At 37.0% G+C, this 25,466-nt stretch overlaps 1 protein-coding gene across 2 annotated transcripts; it reads left to right on the top strand.

Moving 5' to 3' along the window:
• Positions 1 to 11,151: 11,151 nt before the first annotated feature.
• LOC149779894 (uncharacterized) lies at positions 11,152 to 20,259 on the top strand. Of its 2 annotated transcripts, none has more exons than XM_089936289.1 (7): positions 11,152 to 11,244; positions 13,719 to 13,757; positions 14,297 to 14,376; positions 15,076 to 15,161; positions 15,575 to 15,669; positions 17,090 to 17,197; positions 19,944 to 20,259. In XM_089936289.1, exons 3-6 carry the CDS (start codon positions 14,300 to 14,302, stop codon positions 17,177 to 17,179), a joined length of 348 nt encoding a protein of 115 aa, XP_089792415.1. In that variant the 5' UTR covers positions 11,152 to 11,244; positions 13,719 to 13,757; positions 14,297 to 14,299; the 3' UTR covers positions 17,180 to 17,197; positions 19,944 to 20,259. The 2 variants fall into 2 exon arrangements, with proteins under 2 accessions (XP_089792415.1, XP_089792414.1); XM_089936288.1 differs by having other exon boundaries at positions 13,719 to 13,784.
• The last annotated feature ends 5,207 nt before the right edge of the window (positions 20,260 to 25,466 follow it).

Raw genomic sequence — 25,466 nt, 5'->3', positions numbered from 1 at the left:
TCCTTTGAACGATTGAAGACGATTTTCAAAGTCGCAGTATTCCGACGAACGCACAGGAAACGAATATTCGTTTTTCACAGGTTCGTTTCGATGAGGGTTGAGTGAAATGGGTAGGAGTTTGCTCAGGGCTGGATGACATCCGTAGGGAGGTAAACGTGAAGGTCGACATTCCCCTTTAAAACGAAACCCAGTAAAATGTCCAAGAGGACGAGCAGCATCGCTTTCGCATCCCACAGGTTTGACACGCACAGCATCACTTTCCATGACAGGGGTAGGGGCACTAAAGTTCCCATGATGCTTTACGGCATCGCTCAGGTCACAAGGTACAGCATCGGTCCCATCGCAAGGCTCACAATCGCACTCGTCTGCAAACTCCGTTACGCAATTACAATGGTAACCACATGGACAATCGCAGTTTCCTTCCGGACATTTTCCGTCGCAATGCATGGGTCTTATCCATCCAATATTAGTCACACTAGAGGAAGATACAACTTTTTTACAATCCCCAAACTGGAACGATGTCTCTTTCAAAGTATTCATCTTGTTTGCTCGGTCTTGGTAGTCACAATGAACTATCGATCTTGCCTAGGGTTCCTTTTTTATATACAGACCAATACCGACGTGACCGTACGGTAAGGTGAAATGATTGGGAAGTCGAACTCGCTTCTGGTATACAATTTGATAGACTTTTTCCAAGGGCCGACTGACGATGTGGTGAGTGGGTAAACGTACAATTTTGTTCGGTTGGTAGGTGGTCACTTTAAAGTTTCCATCCTCTCCCGATTGCAAGGCTTCTTTCAATACCCCAAAGTTGACCACTCGACTGGTACGATAATTCAGAGTCAGTCCTTTCACTTTGCACGTCGTGTGCACTTCTCCTTGTTTGTCACGGTATTCGTAGCCGTAATTTTTGGGACCGCCACTGACGAAACTTAGAATCTTGTCGTCGGGATGTTCGTCTGTCCAGGCTCCTAAACGGTCTCCTTCGATGTTAGGGTGATGTTGAATCGGGTGATGGATGTAAATGCAACTGTCCGTGTCAAAGTACAGGACGCGTTCCCCTAACAGTTCTAAAGCTTCGTACAATTTTAAGCGAGCATGGGCTGTCACGTAAGCCGCAATGATGACATTTCCAAAAGGGTCGTCTTGTACAAAGTCCAGATCTTCTTCGTAATTGACCAAGATTAAATTCTCTCGAACGACGTCCACGTGTTTCATGTATTTGGTTTTATCGTGAATCATCTGGAAGTAGCGGGAAGGTTCTGTCAAATATTCCGTCTTGGGTAAACACGGTCGTTGTGCCATTTTACCCCACAAGCAATTTAACATCACTTTGGCAAACGATCGCCTGCCTTCGTTTTTCTCGATGTGGTCTAAAGTGATGCCTTCTTGTTCCCGGTATTTCTCTTTGAATTGTATTTGGTCTTCGGGAGTGTGACACCAGGAAGGATAGCCGCTTGCTTCTTGCTTCAGTTTCAAAAAGGCATCCACGTAGTCTGCGAAAATGCCTTTCTGAGTAGGGTCACCCTTGTGGTATTGTTGTGTCTTGGGAAAGTGGCAAATTTCGTACACTTCTAACAGTTGGTATCCCATGTCCAGAGCTTTGAACAATTCTACGCTGACCCAGGTTCCCGTCAAGGCCCGTTCTTCCTGGGTGTGCTGACAAAGCTGATCTTGGTTGCACGTTTCGGCACAAGTACGGCACAAGGGAAACATCAGTTTGCCTTGACAATGGTGAGGTAAGACGGGATGGTAGAGGTTCGTGGGAGGCAAAACTTTGCACTTGATCAAGCCTTCGTATTGTCGAATGTTTTTCAGGTCGATGTGTTCCGTCAGCAATTGTGGGTGCCCTACGGGAAAACGACAATATTTGCACACGTAGGGATACAGCGAACACACGTCCAAGTATTTGATTTCTTCTCCTTTCTCTTCGTCGGCTTGGTACAGCAAACAGGTGGCATTGGTCCTTCCTCCGTACAAACTATCCCTCGGGTTCAGCGGGTCCATGAACTGGTAACTTTCCACGAGACGTTTAAACTCGGGATCGGTTTTCATACGGTGATCGTACTCGTGTTCCCACATTTCCACCACTTGGTATCCTTCCTGTTCTAACTTTAGGCGTCGCTGACAAGTGTCCTGGTACAAGTCTTCCATGGTTCGTTGCAAAAACTGATTTTTAGTACCACGGTCAGGGTAACAGACGGGACATCCGTGAAATAAGCAACCGTTAAACTCGTACACGATCTTGGGGTTTTCTAAGTCCCAGCCATCTACCGAATATGTTCCGATGGTCTTTTCGCCCCCTCCGTTGCGGGCATGCTGAATCCACTTGTCTTCCTTGTCGCACAAGTAATGTAACCAACGTAGGGCTTTGACCGAGTATTGACGTTTGACAAAGTGGGTCGTTTGAGGACTGATGACAGCCACGGTGTTTTCAGGCATGAATCGTTGTCGATACACTAAGGAACACGCTTTGGCAATGGTGCAAGCTTCTTTCAAAGGATCGACCCCTCCGTGTTCCATGAACAGTTCTCGAAATTTTCCACAGCAACGCCGTAAAATGTCCACGTCGGAACGACAATACTTTAGCATTTCTTCCTGAAAGTCGAAAGGGTCCGAAGCGTGAGCCTGGTACCAAGCGTAGAAAGCTTCTCGTTGTTCGGTACGCATGTTGTCGGGGTCGTAATAGTGAGCCTCAGGTAAATGGGGTAGAACGGCGTGTTGATTGGCTTCCGTATTGAAAAAGTGTGGAAAGTACCCTTTAGCCATTTCTGTCATTCCAAACGTTTTAGGCATTCGACTCAAAGGCATGGCCAAATAGCTCATCGAATCTTTAAACTGTACTTGTCCCACTTGCATGAAAATGATTTTGGCTCCGTTCAAAGTCACTTTAGGACGCTCGGTGCCTTGTTCCGTATAGTACCTCAAAAGAAACTGTCCATCGTATCCGGAGAAATTGTGAGCCATCACCGTGGCATGACGATGACAATCTCCGTAACGTTCGATGTCCTCTTGGCTCCACGTCTTGTCGATGGGGTCTAAGACCCATTGTGCAAAATCGGCTAACGTGTTCGGTCCCCGAAAGATTTTTTCACGTCCTCCAGGAATCTTGCTGCAGTGAGGGCAATGACTGAAGATAGGTTCTTGAATGCACTTCTCGCACGCTCGATGAGCCACGCAAAAATTAGGAATGTGAATGCCGGTCTCTTGCATGCATTCGAAATCGAAAAAGATGAAATTGCCTTTCTTCTTGTGACCGTCCTCTTTCTCTGGTGAGGGTTGGTATTTTTGCACGTAGCATTGGTGTTCCAAGTCCACGATGTGGTGACAAATGTGACATTTTTTCTTTCCTCGACATACGTGTGCCTTGGCATTATTGGTAAGTATGCCTTGTCCACACGTAGGGCACAATCTCAGCAGTTGACAAGCGCATTTCTTCTGTGAACCTTGCGTCTTCAGATGTTGTTGGTAACAGGTAGGGCTGACAAACGTGCGCAGACAAGTGGAACAAGGCACTGGTTCTTCGCTCAGACAGGGTGGAGAGGCCAAACATCCTGAGCATTTCCATCCACAATGTTTGTGTTGCTCTCGATTATTATAACCATAGTCACATTTCTCACAATAATAAACATATCCCAGGAATCCAGTGATACTGGTAATGGTATCGAAATGGTCATCGTGATGATAAAGGTGAATGTATTTTCCGTCCTTAAAATCTTGGCCTCGAAACAATAGAGGCCCGCGCATTTCTTGAGGGTGCACTTTCAAGGTGTATCGTGGAGCTAGGACATCTTGCAATTTTTGCATCTCGGGAATGCCACAAGGTGTGTCTTTGGGCAGTCCGGCTTGTTGTAACAGGAGTTCTGCTTCGTTTCGTTGTTTGGCTCGGTCGGAACGTTGAATAGTGTTCCAGGTTCTTTTCCATTCTACCGTGTCGTTCTTGTTGGCATAGGTTCGTCCCACCACGATGGCACGGGCTAAACACATCTGGTCATGAGGGTTGTTAATTCGGACGAGACTCGTTTTGGTGTTGCGAAGGTCGTCCACCAATAACATCTTTTTGCGTCCGGTCCCTTGAGGAGGAGAGACGTGGGTCATGTCCAGTGTGGCTTTACCATCGGTGATGTCAAACTGGTCATTAGATTGTTGTACGTGTTGAATCTTGTCCATGACTTTGGAAGCAGTTAATTCTGCAGGGGTGCTAAACTCGATCCAAACAGGGGATTTCAAACCGTCGTGTTGTATGGAAAGTCTCAAGCGATCGTCTTCTTTGGGTTGACATTGTCGCTTGAGTGCAGTGAGCAAAGAATCCCACACCTCAGTGATGAACCCTTCTGCTTTCTCTAACGGCACTTCAGCCTTGAAATCTTTAAACTTCACCGTGTATTTGTAAGCCGTGGTTCTAAATTTTCTAGAGGAGCGCTTTTCCGTCTCTCGAATGGAATAGTAATTTTCAGGGTTAACTAAGGGTGATGAACTTGGTTTAGAGGGTTCGGATTCTGGTTCACTCATGTCCTCTTCAAAATCACTGGCATGAATTTGTGCCAAGATCTCAGCCCTGGTACGAGGCGATAGATCACGTTTCTGCCTCTTACTTTCTTCTTTCTTCTCGAATGAATGGGATCGTTTCATCTTGAAAGCAAAAAGTCAAATGACTCAAGTTCAAACACCATAAACTACTTTATAGTCATAGCAGACCAGCGTATATAAAAGGGTGTGTGTCTTATCCTTTCACTATTCATTTCACTCTCGAGCCGAGCACAACGATGGAAGAGACTGACCAGATGGAACGTTTCGTCAGAGCTTTGCGAGGGGTCATTAGAAAATTCTCTTCAGACCAGCCTACGGACTACTCTCCTTCCTTTAGAGATAAAAGTCAAGATACTTGCTATATCTGTCAGAAGAAAGGGCATTGGTCTTCAGAGTGTCCAGACCGTCAAAAAAGAAAAAAAACAGGGGATAAAAAAGACAAAAGTCAAGATACCTGTTATTATTGTCAAGAAAAAGGACATTGGTCTCCAGATTGCCCAAAAAAGAAACAAGAGGAGTCAGAAGAAAAGAGGAATTCTTCAGAAGAAGAGAGGGATTCTTCAGAGGAAGAGAGGGATTCTTCTGAGGAAGAAAGAAGACAGGTGAAGAAAAAGAAACAGGAGAAAAAAAGAAGAAGGGAAGAAAGCGAGGAGGAAGAAGAAGAGGAAAAGAGTGTGACGGTGAAGAAATTCAAAAAACAGAGAGACTAAACAAGGAGAAAAGAAGAAATTAATGAACTTTTTATTAAAGTGTTGTGTTATAAATTGTGAATTGGATTGTAAAAAATGGAGAAAAGAATAAATGAATGATATAAGGTAAGTGTCTTTGAGTTGTGATTTTAAAATAAGAAGCTACACTCACGCACTCATACACAGACACGTATTAAAAGGGTAACATGGGTGAGTTTTTTTTTTTGAGTTATTGGCAAATTGAAATTGTATTTCTTTTCGAGAAATGTGGGTGGCCCTGAAAAGGGCCTTTTTTCTTCATGGTGTAGGGGTGAGTTTAAGCAATCAATTTTAACTGCCTTAAGCCTTTGCCACGGCCAAGGCCTACTTCTGGACTGCGTAATGTTGATGATGATAATGATTGGGTTGAAATCACTAAGGGTGGTACGGTAGGCTTAGTCACAGGGTTGACATGTTTGGCTCGGGAAGGTCGTATTCTCTTCGGTCGTGATAAAGAAGTCTGATACATTTGTTTCAGACTTCTTAACTCCGCTAAAATGTCCAACAGTACCGTGACCGTTTGATTTTCACCCTCTTGTTTCTTTGCTGCTACTTCTTCTTGCTGTTGTTGCTGTTGTTTTTTTCTTACCTCTTCTTCTTCTTGTTGCTGTTGCTGTAGGAGAAAAGTCTGTTCCGCTTCCTTTTGTCGTTGTATAAATTTCTCCAATTCTTCTTTCTGTCTCTGTCTAAAATTCTCCACTTGCGGTAATGAAGAAAGTAACGAAGGTTCCGGAACAAATTCTTGCGAGGAGAGAAAATCCACAAAATCCCAATTCACCTCTTCTGAAAGTAAGTCCGGGTTCCCTTGGGCAGTCTCCCCTGCTGGTGCACCCCACTGGATCGTTTTCTGAGTTTCCGTCATGTTGAATCACTGTCGCATAGATTGACTGCACACAAGCGCTAGCGAATCTATATTGACTACGTGACGTCACAGACTGCTCTCTTCGGATTGGATGCGAGCTGACTGAATTCTGTAACGCGTGTTCGGATTGGTAAATGAACTCAATCCGTTTCAATCCTTCCTCCGCCTATAAATAAGCGCCGTTCAATGCATTGATTCACCTGTTCTCGTCGCTTCAAGATGTGGACTACAGTTGAGTCATCCACCCTTGTGTCTTCCATGATGTTTCGGACAGACTTGCTCATGTATGTCCGATCGAAGTGGACCGTTGTCCACAGGACAAACACCAGCCTGTGGATACGTAGGATCTACGTCGAAAGACAAGGATGCCTGAAAAGAGTGCTGATGTACGGACCAACAGTAAGACGCAGCCTAAGGACAAGAAGAAGACCAATGCGGTGCCATTTATGTTAATGAATACATTAACATAAAACCCAAAGGCCCTTTTCAGGGCCAGCCATATTTCTCGAAAAGAGATAGCCTTTCCATTGCCTACCCCTTTTTTAAAAAAAAATTTTTTTTAAAATTTAAAAAAAATCCCATGTTAAATTCCCCTTGTACGTAGAGTGACCCACGATTTATTCCCATGTTAAATTCCCCTTGTACGTAGATTGACCCACGATTTTTCGCCATGTTAAATTTCCATTGTACGTAGATTGACCCAGGGGTCCCTGTAATGCTAATTCCCATTGTACGTAGGGTGCCCCACTTCACTACTCAGGGTGTTGATATTATACAGGTAAAAACTACGCATAGTGGAAGTTTCAAGGGCAAGCAATATAGCTTTAAAGCCGAGAGCTACATTTTAGTTAATATTAGATATTTCTTTCAACATTTTTATTTCAAACGTAGATAGAAGTTCATTATATTTTTTTTTAGAAACATAAAACAAAACATCTACAGGAAGAAGAGTAACGAGAGGCAAACCACAACTAATACTATTTTTATTCGAAAATTCAGAAGCAATGGTGGTTTACGCTGAAACTCTGCAAAGAGATGACTGACTCGTTATTTATCAGTCTAGTTTTTCTGAATTCAGAGACCGATTATTACATTAAGTTGTATGTTTTTTTTTGGGGGGGGGGTGTTTTGTCTTTGGAGAATTGTTTTAACTAAAGCCTAGAAGTGGGTCGGTAGTTCTTTCCGGGGTTTTTCCGGGTTCTTCCCCCACCATTAATACTGGCCGCCATGTATAGCCTATCTTGTGCTGAAAAATGGCGTTAAACCCTACAACAAGAACAACAAAGCCTAGATACCAATTTATCTTAAATAAATAAATGTTAAATTCATGGGTGTAGATTTCTATCATCTCACGACTATAATAGTCAACCAACCGTTCTGAGAAATATTAGAAATGAAGATCTATACTGTATAGCCAAATCGATTTACTCCAAAGGCAAAGCTCTATGTCAACTATGGACCATAACAACGTAAAACATTGCTTCAATATGGTTTACATCGATGAAGTCTTTCAAACATAGTTGAATGTGAAAGAAATTGATGACAGACAGATAAGAACCATTACACTATATGCCCACACCCCAACCCCGATGACATGGCTATAGTACAAAACAAGAGCCTCTTTGTCTAGAACTTACCGTAATTTCCTTTGTCAGGTTATCTTTTTAGATCCAAATTAACACGACTTGCATCAGTTAATCCTTTACTGTTTTGATGGCAATTTACTTTTCCTCATCAAACTGCATATTTGCATTCTTTCTCTCGCTAAAGTGCTTTTGTGTTATATATATATATATATATATATATATATATATATATATATATATATATATATATATATATATATATATATATATATATATATATATCCACACATCAGATCTGTAACATATCCATTCCTCAAACCGAACGTTCTTAACAATCTTTACCATCAGTATTGATTATCTCTGTGATTCCCATTTGAGAGTAACGTTCAAACCTTCCTCTTTTCAAAAGCATCTCATGATAGCCGTGTTGGTGTCTGAATTCGACGAATCAACGGTTTTGTTATCTTGTATTTTATGTTCCAAAAAGACGAAAGTATACTCAGATCTTGTTGCCGCCTACAGCGTAACGCGGGAATGGTTTAGGTTTTGCATTATCCATGTCTATATTCTCAGTTCATCTCAAGCACTTCCGTACGCGCAACATTTCTGCTGTGAGATATCCGATGACCTCGAGATCCTTGATCATAAATTGGACATAATTAGTGTCATGATAGAGTAAATTATTGTTGTATTAAGAAAGCAACCTTCAGCTGCAGGTATGTGAAATGCAACATTATATTCTTTCTCGCTATCTGTTTTATGTCATGAAATCATTTTAAATATTTAATGTTTGTGAATTTATTCTACATTTTCTAAAAAGTCAGAACTATCTTACATAACGTCATGTCATTAGATATAATGCAATGTGTTTCAAATTAGTCAATTGTTATCAATGAACTGATAGTTGAATTGAATTATGTGTTGCATGCATTAAATGATGAGTAATATTTGAATGAAGGACCGGAACCAACGGGTTAGCAGGGAATGAATAGGCTCTAGATGGAACCTACAGCAGTCTCGGAGGGGTGACCTTGACCATTCCACGAGATCTGTGGAATCGCAAATTCATCGTACTTTTCGACTGCATGCCACGAGATACATATCATATGTTGATTAAATATATCTTAGACTAATCTGTTTGTGTGAAAATATAATTCAGTATCACTATACGAATGAAAATCAATTGTACATTTATCTTGCTTGTTGACAAATTATATACGTTTCATATATATTTATAGATTCCATACATTGATCATGCCTGGTGTTAGACCCATCTCTAATGTATATCTGTTTATACGTCCTATACTTTCATCATCCATGTTGATGACTTTATATACAATCGTAGTCATTTACGATGATTTTCATTTAATTTCTTATTGCAGTTACATGCTGTAATTATGTGCGCACCATTCTGTTAAACCATTGCAGGACGTTACGTAATTGGGTTACACTTAAGTCAATTTATGCAATACAATTTTGGTTATTGTATACTAAGTCATTTCGAATACGAATTCATCATTCAATACGTTGCCTTAAATCATTTTATTTCATATCACGTCATTTCATTAATATAATTTCCGCATGAACTGCGTCCCATAAATGAACTCCATTTTGAATCTCAACTGGTCATAGACAAAAAGAAGTTTGGAGAGGGTCTTTCTTTTGTCCGTCCACACAAATTCGTTATTGATAATATCTAACGCTGCTTTGAGTATTGGTCACAAACTACCTGATACGAAATGAAAATGGGACCATTTAGACATCCAATATGGAAGATACGGTGGCCATCTTGAAACTCGTGATTGCTACTCCTTCTAAAGGGAACGGTCATATCAACATTGGGTTTTCACTCAAAGACTTTTTGCGAGATCTAGGTGGTCCCAAATAACTCCTCTTGAATATATTGCCATATTGAATCGGGGACCTAAACGAAAATGTTGCCAGTCTCACATCCACTATTTCCACAACAACAGCTTACTTGAAAATCTTCTCATCTTCAAGTTTGTTTGAACTCAGCAGTCAAAAGGAAGATATGGTCTTATCTTGAATACCTGGATAATATTATCACCCGAATCTTGTTACTAAAACGACACAATTATTCAGTATTAAGATTTATATATATATATATATATATATATATATATATATATATATATATATATATATATATATATATATATATATATATATATATATATATATATATATATATATATATATATATATTATATGCCGGTTTATATATAAGGAAATTTGTGTAAAGTTTAAATTTTCACACACAGACACACACAGACACACACACACACACACACACACACACACACACACATATATATATATATATATATATATATATATATATATATATATATATATATATATATATATATATGTGTGTGTGTGTGTGTGTGTGTGTGTGTGTGTTTGTGCCTCTGTGTGTGTGTGTGTGTGTGTGTGTGCGTGTAAATTCACTTGGAACAATTACCTTTTACGCAAATAATAAATTTTCCTCCCACTGGAGCGATATTTCCTGCAGCAATTGGGTCAGACGTTTACGGTATTTAAATTTACTACACATGACATGTTAGGTAAGGTATTGCTTTGTTGTTGTTGGTGTTCTAGGGTTTAACGCCATTTTCAGCACAAGATAGGCTATACATAGCGGACAGTATAACCACCAACCCACGAGAAGCTACTGGCAGACTTTCCCACCTAACCACGCTAGCCTAGCCGTGGACTCGAACCCACGCAGACAGCGGTGAGATGGCAGTGATCCGGAACGGTGAGCACTTTAGACCACTCGGCCACTCGGGGCCCCTAAAGGTATTGTTTGAGAAAAAGAGATCAAAAGTTCACAGTGAACACACACACACACACACACACACACACACACACACACATATATATATATATATATATATATATATATATATATATATATATATATATATATATATATATATATATATATATATATATATATATATATATATATATATATATATATATATATATATATATATATATATATATATATATATGTGTGTGTGTGTGTGTGTGTGTGTGTGTGTAGATTCACTTGAAATAGTGTTCTTTTACGAAAATAACAAATTTTCCTCTAACTGAAGCGATATTTCCTGCGGTAATTGGGTCAGAAGTTTACGATATTTACATTTACAACACATGTTATGTTATGTAAAGGTATTGCTTGAGGGAATGAGATCAGAAGTTCGCAGTGAACAAATATATATATTCACTTGAAACAGTGGTCTTCACCTGGAACTGTGGCCGTTTACGAAAATAATAAAGCTGGCTCCTACTGAAGCGATAATTCCTGCCGCAATCGGGTCAGAAGTTTACGGTATATATGTTCACAACACATGTTATGTTCTGCAAAAGTATTACATGAGAAAATGGGATGAAAAGTTCACAGTGAACATATTTTGAAAAACCCGACCCATATATTTTTATATATAAGCTGGCATTGTAGTGTACTGATTCAGTAGAGCAACAGAGAGGACCATTATAATACATACAGGTAATTATACTGTTGTCCTTATCTTTGTTCTCTCTCTCTCTCTCTCTCTCTCTCTCTCTCTCTCTCTCTCTCTCTCTATATATATATATATATATATATATATATATATATATATATATATATATATATATATATATATATATATATATATATATATATATATATGCGTGTGTGTGTAATGAATATGTCACTGATGTTGTATAAGTTGTATTTCTTTAGAGAAATCCAGTGGGGATGAACATATATTTGAGTAGTAAGTTCCGTTTGCAGGGATGAGCGTATGGTTGTATGTGTTTGGGTGATGCTAGATGAACGCTGGACGATAGTTGGGTTCAATTCCTGCTGGGAACTACTTATATATATGTTACCTGTCAGACGATATTCATGCTATTATATGATTCTGAGTTAATGGCTAAAATGAAAAAGTACATTTCCTCCCTGACGCAAATGGTTTCATTGGTCATTTATTTAAACCCTTTGACTCAAAAACAGTTTTCATATGTTATGTGTGCAAATTATTTAGTGGGGAAAAGTGAGTAAAATTAATCGTACTAAATACCAAGCTTTCGTAGTCCTCCAGCAACTACATGAAAGATTGTTAGAGAAAAGGTTAGTGAATTGCAACATTTTTCTTTTTCTGTTCCTCCTCCCTATCTCTTCTTTAGGATGAACAGACCTGAAAATATATACCAAGAGTGTATAACCTCTACCACACTGATAAAATCAATGATAAGCCCCCTTGAAGAAATGCAAGACGAAAGAAACCAGAAAATAGCAGAGTTCTAGTAATATCTTTATTTACTCTTACACATTAATTATGCAAATACTGACTGAAATTATCTGACTTGTTGCTATTCGATATTTTGATATATAAAGAATCGCATATCTGTTACAATCCAAGACAAAATGGTGGAAGGTTTCTTTTTGTCAAAACATACTCTTCATTTAATGTCAAGAAAATAGTTAATTGAGTGATTATAAATTTTAGCACACTCACAATTATGTTGAAAAGGATGGACTAATTTGTTATACGATTTTTGTTTGCAACCCGAAGTCAAGTGATGATCGAAGAGTGTTGTTTGCAACCCGAAGTTAAGTAATAATCGAAGAGTGTTGCTTGCAACCCGAATTTAAGTGATAATCGAAGTGTGTGTTGTTTGCAACAAGAAGTTAAATGATAATCGAATTATGGGTGCAGCCTCTTTTACCGCACAAGACTCTAAGCTTATTAAGGCCACATCATGTACATTTGAGTGCAGAAAAAAATATTATAAACCAGAATCCTTACAAGCAAAGTCGCAATTATATAACTATTTTGTTTAGTGATGTTACGTTCTACACTATGTCTGATACACCGTTCTACGGTGTCTCTACAAGAACCCCACTCCAGCAATGTTCACTGTAGTATCAATCGGGAGGCAAGAAATGTGTTAATAATTAAATCCCTTTCATTTGTGGCTGAAACATGTCATTCATTTGTTTTATAAAATACGCAGTTAAAGCTCTATTAGTAGGACTGAAAGTTGATAAAAAGTTGCTATCCATCAGCTATTGTAAAATTTGTAGTTTATTTTTATCGATATAGTGTTGCAGCTGTTAATGGTATTGACCCAGAAAAGCACAAAAACATTCGAAGTAAAGGGATGGATTTTGCTTTAAAATGTTTATATAAAAGACAAGAAAAATCTACTCTGACGTTTTTGAATAGATCAAATGAAATATTTCATTCGTTAGGTGTAAACATTAGGCATTGTCAATAGTTACTTGGTCACGTTTGACAATATTATACAGTGTATTTCTACTTCCGTCACGAAATATTTCCTTTGAGCTGTACAAAAAGTAGATAATTTTGTATTGCTGAAAATGTCCTCAACTACGTCTATTGAGTTATTGATTTTGTTATTATTTCTGCTGTTATTCCCACTTGCCTGTTTCAGACTATAGTTTAGAATAAACGTTAGTATTTTCCATCAGAGATACTAATATATTTTTGATATTGAATGCAACATATAATACTCAGATGAGACGTAATTGTAGTAGTCTGAGACTGACTATTCTAATAGTCAATTGGTGCGCTACCTTACACACTGCAGTAGTTCCTTGTTCTCTGTTATAAAATGAAGTCAATGGGTCGTCTCCTCGCCAATAGCGTAAACTTGTGTTGCTCTCATTTTTGTACAAGTAGCTTATTGCTATTTTATGAACGAAACATTGTTCTGCAAACTATCTCGCAAAAAGATATTGGCTAGTTGATTTGTCTTTGATTTTATCTTTAAAGTTAATCTCTCTACTTTCGCCTTCTTTTCATAGATAAAATGAAGATACGATAACTAAGATGTTAGTTGTATTGCCTTCTCCGTATCTTATGTCTCTCTTACTATCTTTGCCATCGATATCTTCGTTTTATTATGCTTGTGTTGATATTCTATTGCATTTTTATATTTTGCTTCTTTTCTTATTCCGTGGATTCGAAGTAACTGAAGAGTGGAAAATTTTGTTCCTTTGCAACAAGAGTGAGCTCGATTTGTATACATTATTAGGTAATGATGGGTTTATGAGTCATTGAATGTTCATAATTTGATTAAATAGCATTATAAAGATCTATATTGAAAAAAAATGTAACATCATTGTTCCGATTTTGTTTAATTCTTGTTTATTTTTCATTCATTCACTCAAGTGTGAACATTTCTGATTGTTTATAGAAGCTTAACTACTAGGGTAATATGAAAAGATATTTCAATATTGTCCTCCAAAAACTATTATTGATTTCAGTTAAACCCTCCTTATAGAAGTACTCAAAATATGATAAGCACAATATGATTCACCGAAAGAAAAGAATATTATGAAAACATTGTTTTCATCTTCAGGATATCGACCGTCACCCAGTTTTGTGGTTGAACAATTTAGTAAAATTAATATTAATCAACGCTCATATTGTTTTCACGCGGAAGCTGCTTCACAACGTGACATAATTACTAAGGATATCTAAAGTACAAATTTACAAAGGCTCGGTTTATATATTTTCCATACGTGTTCACGTTCTATTTTCCAGAAAATGAAGTCAGTTGTTTTATCTGTGGTGTTCTTACTGACCCTCGTCATACAGAATGTTCTCTCTATTTGTCCAGAAAGGTAAATGTCTATTATGTAACATCGTAAATCCCTCTATCGCAGTTTCTACCAGAATACATTGTGTATTCAGATTTTTATGACGGAATCCTTCTATCGCAGTTTCAAGCTCGGTACATAATGTACTCAGATTTTTATGACCGTATCCTTCTATCGCAGTTTGAATATCAGTATATAACGTTCTCCCATTATCCTGACGTCATCCTTCTACCGCAGTTTCTACATCAGTACATAATGTAAATAGATTTTTATGACGATATCCTTCTATCGCAGTTTCAATATCTGTAAATAACGTTCTCGGATTCTCCTAACGGCATCAAACTGTCACATTTATTAAATCAGTACATAAAGTACTCAGATTTATATGACGGCATCTATTCCTGAACATAGGTTAAAATAAAAGGTATTATTGACGGTTTGTCAAGAGCAAATTGTGTAACCAAACGTTTTTTATGTAAAGAGCGATATCAGTAAGCTGAATCTAAAGTAAAAAATATGATACAAAATTATGGTCAAAAGTGTTTCTTCATTCGTATAATTCTGAATTTCTGGGAGGAACGGTAACAATGTTTTTCTTAACGGAAGCTTATTAGAGTTTGTCCATTCGGACTGCCTTCCATACTTGTTACAAGTACTTAAAGACTTTGAAATGATGGTCATATATATCACATAATTCAAAGGCAGCTATACCTCCCCCTTTAGTGGATGCGGATGTAAAGAGCATTGTGTTGACAGCAGCAACATATGGTGCAAGAATGACAATGATGCAGAATGCTCGTGCAAGAAAGGTAGTTTTGACAATCATCTCTTTCGCTCGTTTCCTTTATTTCTTTCTTGAAGATAGTTATAGTCATGCTGTTTCATGACACTGAATCACAACAGCTTCTCTTCTGCTGGTTCAGCTCTTACTACTGCTGTTTTTTTACTAATACGGCTGCTGCTACTAATTCTAGTAATGGAATGACTAATTGCTAATATTTACACTGATATCACTGCTGTTACTCCTGCTGTTACTTCCTTAAGGACAAATATTGCTACTACCGGAAGTGCTACTACTATTTATATTCACTGATTAATACTACCGTCACTATAATAATCACTATTATCACCATTACCATCACCTCCATCATCATCATCGTCGTCATCATCCTCACCTGCACTACTGTCACTATGATAATCATCTTCTTTACACATTTTACAGGATGCCTGGTATATGACAATCTGCTAGAGCCCGAAGAGTCTAAAAGAGTCTACTGCAATAGGTGCAATTGTGGAAAGAGGACCTTGTCAGCAGCTGTAAGTAAAAGCTACGTTTTTGTTATGTTTAGCACGGAGAACTGGAAAATGAATACACGCTGTGCATAATCTGCTGTCACATTAAACGTTCATTCTTTTCTTTTTCTTGTACGTTTTGGTGAACTAACATAATATAGGATTGGTATCAAGGTGTATAATGTTTCAATAAGCAAATGGGCAATGGAATTTGTTTAATCTGTGCAGTGTAAGTGTGAAATGATGAATGGATTATGGGATTGGTTTTAGACTGTGGCGGGTTAATGTCGGTGGACAAATGGAGTGTTGGGTTGGTCTTTAGCTCTACAGTGTACGTGTCAGCGAACAAATGGATGATTGGATTGGTCTTAAATTGTTCAGTGTAAATGTAGGTGGACAAATGGACTACACGTTGATCTTAAGCTGTATTGTGTAAGTGAATGTGGATCAATGAATTATGGGGTTAATCTTCAGCTTTACATCTGAGTCCCACGAGCAAATATCAATTCAAATCGATGATGTGTGTGTGCTTTATCACATCTGAAAAGATTTGATTTAAAAATCCACTTGAAGAAATATAACAAAGAAAACCTTTGTTTTGACTGACCTACGTGGCCTTATTTAAAGAAAAACACTATATTTAACAAAGAAAATAATCATTAATGGTTATCAACAAATCTGCTATTCTAATTTGGCATTTCTTTGCTGGTACCACGTGTTTTCATTCACGCTTTTTTATTCTGATCTCCTTTACATACACCTCTTGGTTAATGCATTAAACTATACACTGTATCCACATATAAAACATATATTTTGTATTCATTCTTCAGTAATAGTGTGGCATTTAAAACTTTAAACATTCAATCTCATAAAAGAAAACTGATTATTTCATAGAAAGTGACTAAAATGAAATCTTTTGAAACCTTTAATGTTCGACTTCTTGATCTATCCACCTACCTATGTATGATGCATGCATGTGTGTATCTAAGATTTGCTATATGGATATCGATGTTTTATATGTATATTGCATTTCTTTATTATGGTTTCTTTATTATGGTTTTTTTGTATGGTTAGTATTTAACAGGAAATCTTTACTCTTCATGTAGTTATTACATTAGATTTATTGAGTACGTGTAGAACATCCGTGACCGTGAACATCTGATACATTTTCTATCCCATTCCAGAAATACCTGTATTCCAGTGAACATCATTGTTGTATAAGATGAGGAGTAAAATATGGCTGTCTTAAACAATTAAGAATGGAACATAAGAACTGCAGCTTTTTCTCGGTTTTATATTACTGACCGTGGGTTTCAGTCTTAGGTAGAAACAAAGGACGCGATATGAAAGTCATTGCATGTTTGTGGATTGCTTGCGGACGTCTTTCTTTCCCTCCTTCTTTTACACGGGATAACGGAATAAATGATGGCATATTTCATTTTAGTGTACAAGAATGGAATCGTGTACTCCAGAAGATTTTGTGCCTGGGATTGACTATCCTATAAATATGGACAACCAAAACTGCGACAAGTGATTATCGACCTTTCGATAGGTAATATGAGAGTGGGAAAGAATGGTTTGTGTTTTGATGGGACTAATTGCTATATCTCTGCCTTTTTCACTGGAATATAATGTTTAATCAAATCAAATTTAAAAAGTTCAAAATACTCCCTCTTTGCATTAGGGCAAATTTAAAACAAACTGAAGATATTATGGAAATAATATTATGGAAATATAATGATACTTTCTTCGGTGAAGACTATTTAATCTACGGTTAGAAATGCCTAGATGTGGAATAATTGCGACCAAAACATCAGACAAGATTTCATTGTGATAGCAAAGATATTAGAGATAAACATTATCGGCTATAATTTGCCAGCTCACAGCTTCATAATTCATGGCATCGTTCATATTAACCACTGAGAAGAATCTGTTGGATTTTTTTTACCACTAGGTGATTAGCTGAGCATTCGTCCTTACCGATAATGTAAACTTGACAGTATATACAGTCATTCAACTTCATTCTTACTACATCATACCAAAATCCTTTCTCACATTTTCTAAGCTTTCATTTCCAATAAAAGATTCAATCGTGGCTCGAGACTTGCTGTATGGTCTGGGCAAATAGAATGTGTATAACTACCGGAAAGACAAGCGTGACCTGTATTCTTAATTTGTGACTTATAATGGAATTTGACTTGCTAATGCATCATTACCTCACTACTCAAACTTTACTAAAGCAAAGCCTGACAGAAATGCATGTTGTAAAGCCCAGTAAGCCTGTCAACAAATATCACCATCACTTCCCCCGTTCGTTTATTATTCTTTTGTTACATTGTGTACAGGCTGTTATGGATATTTATTTACAATAATTGAATTGATTTGATTTGACTTGATTTGATTTGACTTGAAGTGGCTAGGGAAGTGGGAAAACATGGTTCAGACACTAATCAAATGCTAGTAAACAGACAACATATATTTTAGGCGCCACTTAGACAAATTGGTTAGAGCTAATTATTTTTCAGTAAATTTTACACGGGTAGCATCAAATTACGAGTGTGAAGGAATGGCCGATCAAAATGGCGAACTCTGACAAGCTTTGCTGGGCAATGGTCAGTCTTGTACCTTGCTGTTCAAAGTATTAACTAGGACGACAATCTCATGTATACGCATTTAGAAACTTTGGAAACAAGTAATCTTGAACACATTTATGTATATAAATGGTTAGCAAACAAATGGTGGACTAAAGTTTCACTAAATTCAAGATCCCGCTAGCAAACACAATCATATATCACTATTGACATAATATTTATGTGATGTTACAGAAACAAACTTCTTGCAGATCAGAGGCTGATCGAATGCACATTGCATATGACGGAAACAACTTGTCATTATGCTTTTTAGAATATGCATGAGAAAGATTTATTCCATCAAGTTATTTTAAAACAACCTGTCATTATGCTTTTTAGAATTTGCTCGAGAAAGATCTATTTTATGAAGTTATTTAATTACATAAGTTCTAAATTAGCCAGAAGGGACATAAAAGTTATATATATGTGCATTCCAAATGAGTCATATTTCTGGCTTATTATAATTATCACAGTCTAATATTTATGTAGGTCACTATTTATTTGATATCTGGCTTGCTCAATACTGAGCAGGATTTTTAGAGAATTTGCATCTTTTCTGACAGTAACTCTGACAGTTTTCTGTCATAGAATTGACTGTCGCGTAGGAGACTATAAACGTCGGCTGGGTTAGGGCATAATGACAATAATATTGGGAGAAAATTAGAAACAATTTCATACATATACATGGGAGATGCTAATTAGCAAAGGTAATACATTGCAATTTGCGAGCCCCGACTTAGGCACTTGGTCCGTGTGTAGGTTCTTTCGATCTCCAAATCTTCTGATTATTTAGTTTTATTATACCGACTTGTTTTATTCCCTATATTTAGATGAAACTTACATAGTGATTTGTGATGATTTCATTATTTCACAACATGCTGGTAGTTTCTGAAGCGGGTCGGTTTCTCAGGATACGACATATCCTTAGTTTATTTGACTGCTCAAACTCTGACGGAACGTCATTGCTTACGAAAGCATTATGAAGCTTTCTGAAACATCGGTTTTAAGACACTTGGTATTTACCACATTAATGTTGTCAATATCAAAGAAATGGTCATTGCTATGTCAGAATTCATAGCGTTGTAAAACTTAATAAACACTCCATCCATTCCCCCCCCCCACCAATTTTAAGCTGTTCTGTGCGGAGTACGTATGGACAAATACTAAGAGCTACTATTTTCAAAACTTTAAGAATAATGATAGTTCAGAAAATATTATAAAGCAGACCACGTTAAGCTATAGCTACAGTAATATTACATGTCCGCTTAGACTGATTTTATATAGATTTCGCGACTTCAATGAAGTTGGATCTGTCTGAATCTTTAGCTAACTCATACACAGATTTGGATTTCTTTTTCATGTTCAATTTTGAAGATCCCGAATGTTTAGCTCCATACAGAAGCATGGATTTGACTATCACTTTAAATTCGCAATAAATACCATTCGTCGGGTTTGCTTCATTTTGAACTTGCCACGTACAGATTTTCTACTCAGGTAATATTATTTCAGCGTTACTATGAATGAGCCAGAGTTAATGAATGTAACGCAGTCATACGAGTATTTTTCAACCTATTAAATATTATTAATATGGAACTCAAATAATTGCTTCATTCTTTCACTCCATACAAAACTCCAGTAATAATATATTTTGTATGACTCTCATTTCAGTTTAAAATCTACTCTGAGCAGACGTATCTTAGACTATCGACCCCATTTTTTAACTGTTGTGAAGATCTGGATATCGGAAGATCATCAGCAAAGAGAAGATGTGTCATCGTCGGGTCATTAAGTCCGGATGCCAGCTGCTCGTACCAGTCACATCTTACGTTGCGATCATTAAATTATATACTGAATACAGTGGGTCAACGTCCCTATCTTTGTTTGCACTATAAGACGTTATTCTTTTGTTGACTTTAGATTTAAGTGTTAGGAATTATATGATATTATGATATGTGAATTTACAAATTAAAGATCTTCGCTCAGATTATGTGCTTGTTCATTTATTAAAACATGCATTTTAAACATTCACTAGTCATGGAAGACTTTTAAGTTTGAGTCGACTGATGCGATCTCGTCTTTATACATGTATTCCAATACAAGTTACTCTCCATTCACTAGTCATGGAAGACTTTTAAGTTTGAGTCGACTGATGCGATCTCGTCCTTATACATGTAATCCAATACAATTTACTCTCCTTGAATAAATCCCAAACAATCCAATAATAGTGAATTAGTCCAAAACGGAAATGAGCACTTTGTAGTTTTTAAATAAATAATTCCCCTTAAATTATATCTGAAATCACCTAATAATGGATTTAGAGATGGAGTCAAAAGTAGAATGGAATAATTCTATTTTACAGGACAATTTAGAGATTTCTAAGCCACAATAAAATAAACAGGATGTGGGTCAAAAGTTGGTCTCCACAAATGTATTTATTTCAATAAAGGAAGGTTAACATTTAACTCAACCATCAGTGAAACAAAAACTCCTTATAACTTATAAGCATGATAAAGAACAATATTGAAACCGACAAAAGTTAAGCGCACATTATAGATATTCATAACAAGTGACCTAATTTATTTCCATTAATATTAACTAACATTAATGTATAATCCACCCCTGTCGGTGTTTTGTTGTCAGCTACATGCTTCTGAGTCCATCTTTAAAAGCTCGGTGTATAACATATGGGTACAAATAATAACGTCACAAATGTTAACGTGTTTGCATGCATTCAGTCAGTGTCGAATTAGTATTGTATTTTCGATTCCTATGGCTTTTAACCTCTAGCAAGGGTACTTTTGCCAACTTTATTTATGTGTCAAATATTGGTACAGGATGTTTACATTATACAGGTAAAAACTACGCATACTGGAAGTTTCAAGGACGAGCAATAAAAGCTTTAAAGCCGAGAGCTACATTTTAGTTAATATTAGATATTTCTTTATATTGTTTATTCGAAACATAAAACAAAACATCTACAGGAAGAAGATGACACGAGAAGCAAACCACAACTAATAATATTTGCATTCGAGAATTCAAAAGCAATGCTGGTTTACGCTGAGACTCTACAAAGAGATGACTGATTCGGTATTTATCAGTCTAGTTTTTCTGACTTCAGAAACCAATTATTACATTAATCTGTGTGGGGGGTTTTGGGGTGGGTGGGTGGGTTTGGAGAATTATTTTTATTAAAGCCTAGAAAACAATTTATCTTAAGTATGTAAATCTTAAATTCATGGGTATAGAATTCCATCATCTCACGATTATAATGTTCAACCAACCGTTTTGAGAAATATCATGAATGGGGATCTATACTGTTTGGCCAAACCGAAGATATATTCCAATTGCAAAGTTCTATGTCAACTATGGACAATAACTACGTAAACCATTGCCTCAGTATGGTTTACATCGATGAAGTCTTTCAAACATAACTGAATGTGAACGAAATTGATGACATACAGATAAGGACCATTACACTATATGCCCATCCGCCAACCCCGATGATATGGCTATGATACAAGAACAAGAGCCTCTTTTCTAGCACTTACCATAATTTCCATTGTCAAGTTTTCTTTTAAGATCCGAATTTACACGACGAAAACTCTCTCTCACAAGGATTCCGAAAGGTGTTTTTCAAGCAATACTAGAAACTAAGGGTTCGGTGGAACAAGCCATCAAATTAAATAGTCTTCTCCAACGATGAATAACATTTTCTTTAATATAATACACCGTAGTTTGGCCACTGACAAGATACATTTGCAACAAATCCATCAAATGTCATCAAACACGTAAATATAAATGGTACGTCCGGTCCAGTTATTGAAAAACAACGACTGAGTGACGTTGAGAAATGTGACAATGACGATGAATTTTGACCGGAGTTTGCCGAATTATTCCACAAATTAACTGAAGAGCTAACATGGATATTCCAAACATTCCTTCCAGATCTTATACCATCTAAGTAAGGCGCATCGTATTTACCTTTGCGGGAGAAATTAGCATATGCTTCAGTGACTTTAGCGTCTATCGATTTCGTAAAATCAAATAGCCGTTTCGTACAATTTATATTATACTTCTGCTACTGCTGTTATTTACTTCAATACTGATTGTGCGAGTACAAAATATACTTTATCTAATGAGAAGAAGAAGAAGAGGAAGCGCAATGGGGAAAAGTTATGTTTGTGCAAGTACTTGGAACCCTTGTATATAATTGTGAAAGATCTTTGTTGTTTTTTTTCTTTCTTTCTCTTGACGCAATTTTTCTACGGCCCAAAGTTTCGAGATGTTCCTGTCTTGACTATTACGGGGCCATGGACTACATTCAGATGAACTTTATTGGTTGAAAATTGCATGTGGACCCTATTTCGGATGCGTTAGTAGTCCATATATTGGCATAATACACTACTCCCCCTATCCCTTTCTCAAGTCTTTACAAACCATAGGCGACCAGTTCTCTATTCTCCAATTTACTTTTGGAAACACCTAGGACGCACCCCGCGATTGACTTTACATAAATGGTTTTCAAACACCAAGATTCTACCCTCCACAAAAAACCTAAGACACCTATCCTGCTTTTCACAAAAAAACTAGATCATCAATACTTACAAGTATAAGACAAACAAACATTAGACTACCAACCCTGAAAATGTAAAGAAAAACTCAAGACCACTACCATTTTAGTGACAACACCAGACCACCATGATCACAAGAAAACAAAGCCGATCAGCAACCATCTTTCATCGACCACAATATAGACTCACGATTACGAATGCTAGACTTCTACAACAGGAACGTGACTTATTTTTTCAGCAACCAAACAACAAGCACCCCTCAAAAATCATCCAGCGATACCAAATTATGTTCGCGCATTATCATTGGCTAGTCTGGGTCTGAACAACTCAGTTTCTACTCAACATGATAATGAGATGGCACAAATGTTATTTAGTAGCGCCGTCTGCAGACGACCAACCATTTTATAATGTCCTCAAGTAATTTAATGATGCTGCAAAAGATTCCATCGCCGACGATTTATCGCCGAATGTAGATGTTGTTGAATTTATCGCTGACATCAACGAAGCTCTGTCCTTACTAAACAATTACTAGCTTAATCTTAGTTCATTTTGTCTCAGTGGCTCTTAAAACCAAGCCATCGTGTCCTTATCTATAAAAACGTTTGGACACCAGTCTTCTGACCTACTTAAACGTGTTATGACAATTTTATGGTGTCGCCAGTGATTGTCGAAGGTACATATATGATCCGTTTGGCCTAGCCCTCCACATGGAGTTTAGCCAAGGTAGTTACGAGTTTCAACTACTTCAAACAGTCGGGCTTACCTCGGCCATTTCACCGAATGTAAATCAGCTTCATCGATTTCGCATTAGTTCTTTCCAGTTCGTTGTTCTGCTATCGAGAGATAGTCTTACCTTAATTGTAATACTCATCTCTGGATTTCATAACTGATGACATTTCATTTTCTAGTACTGGTTATGTGTTGACAATAAATTAACCAAACCCTGTGCACTTGTGGCAATGGATCCCACTTGCCTACCACAATTATTGCTTTAGGCCTTTGAATTCAGTGAAATGACCATAATACACGTGGACGTAAAGATACCAAGTGAACAATTCTTGTTCATAGACATGTTTACAAACGAATGTTTGGGGTCGTCAGTTCATTTCAGGATATCATCTTTATATTTAGTTGGATAAATGCTCCAATTGCCGCTTAAAAACGATTGTTTTATTACCTCGTACTTTCCATCAATGGGGATAACTGCTGCATATATATATACATTGTGCCTACGTGCTTTGTCTGTTCTTTTGTCTCGTTAGACATGTCCCTGATCGGGGAGGGGGAAATAAAGAATGAAAGAATGGCACCTACACGGCTACAAATTTACCTCATGATTGATTGTTTTAAAAAGATAATGGAACTAAATTAAACAATACAAAAACGAAACAAAAACCTTAAAAGTAATATTACTAAATATACCCAAAACAAGCAGATTTTATAATGTCTTTTACTCTAGGCACTGAAGAAATTTACGTTTCAAATAATTTCTTTATCTCTCTCAGAGACAATATTTGTTTAATTCGGTTTGTTACCATGCATACGCAATTCATAACAAAATTAACCAAATTACGTTATCACTCAATAAAGATGTAACCTTTCCACCACTAATGATACCAATCAAAGCTACCACTGCTTGTTTAGTTCACTATATTGTCTTTTTTAAATGTGTATGTTGCTTTATTAGCTTATCGTAGACTTAGATAACAGTATTTTCTCCCATTCATGTATATTCGTTAAGGGAATCGGATCATTAGTGTATGGTACCCATGCTTAGTATAAATGCAGAAGTGTTTACAATGGCAACACCCAACTGTATATCCGTTGCATTTCTCAATTTAAATCCTGGTTTATGCATATAGCTGAGTGCTAAGGTCCGTTTATCTTGCCCACAACCGCAATTAGAGTTTAGAAACCAGGAGAACAACTTGGTGCTCCGTCTAAGAACACTGATGTCAGACTTCAAACGGATACCAACAATCAATAAAATAGAACCCATATTTTTTGCAAAAACCAGACATGATTAATTTAGCTCGTTATCCACTCAGGAACCTATAATTTGTACTTATTTGTAGATTTTGTTGGTACCGGTATTATTATTGTAACCGTTGTTGATAAAGCCACATTACATTATCCGGGATTCAACCAAAGGCTATATCACTTAGAAGGCGCTCTTATTTCTCTTTTGTATTTATAAACCAACTATACTGCTAATGTATCATTTACGATCTACAGCTTGAATATAATGTTACCGCTCCCACGTGACAGATTGTCAAAATACTGCTTTTGCCAGGGGACCTTTGACCAAACTTAGCTTATCCTAAACGACAATGTTGCTAATCATACATGCAATATAGCTGACACAAAAGCTGCTTTCGCTACTCTCCCCTGAATGGTCATATTGTTATAAGGTTTTCACTAAGGAATTTTAACTGTGTCTCCATCTACCTGAATAAAAGGTTTTAGCACTTATTCCAGATACGTTCACTGAAAGCGTGCACTTACACATGTATTTGCAAATACATACTAGGAAGACTTGAAGAAGACACATGTATGGTCCTTAGAGCGAAAAAGATTATTAGCAAACATATTATATTACATTGTGAAGTACTGGTTTAAC

Source organism: Sinohyriopsis cumingii, chromosome 16 (assembly GCF_028554795.1).
Source record: "Sinohyriopsis cumingii isolate HCF-2022 chromosome 16, ASM2855479v2, whole genome shotgun sequence".
Taxonomy (NCBI): domain Eukaryota; kingdom Metazoa; phylum Mollusca; class Bivalvia; order Unionida; family Unionidae; genus Sinohyriopsis; species Sinohyriopsis cumingii.
This window is presented reverse-complemented; position numbering and strand designations above follow the sequence as displayed.

What these genes read in the sequence shown, in the direction of transcription:
- LOC149779894 (XM_089936289.1), top strand. Translation starts at nt 14,300, where the DNA reads ATGAAGTCAGTTGTTTTATCTGTGGTGTTCTTACTGACCCTCGTCATA. An exon ending in AGAATGCTCGTGCAAGAAAG is followed by an intron (nt 15,162 to 15,574) that starts GTAGTTTTGACA and finishes CACATTTTACAG; the next exon opens with GATGCCTGGTATATGACAAT. An exon ending in AGAGGACCTTGTCAGCAGCT is followed by an intron (nt 15,670 to 17,089) that starts GTAAGTAAAAGC and finishes ATTTCATTTTAG; the next exon opens with TGTACAAGAATGGAATCGTG.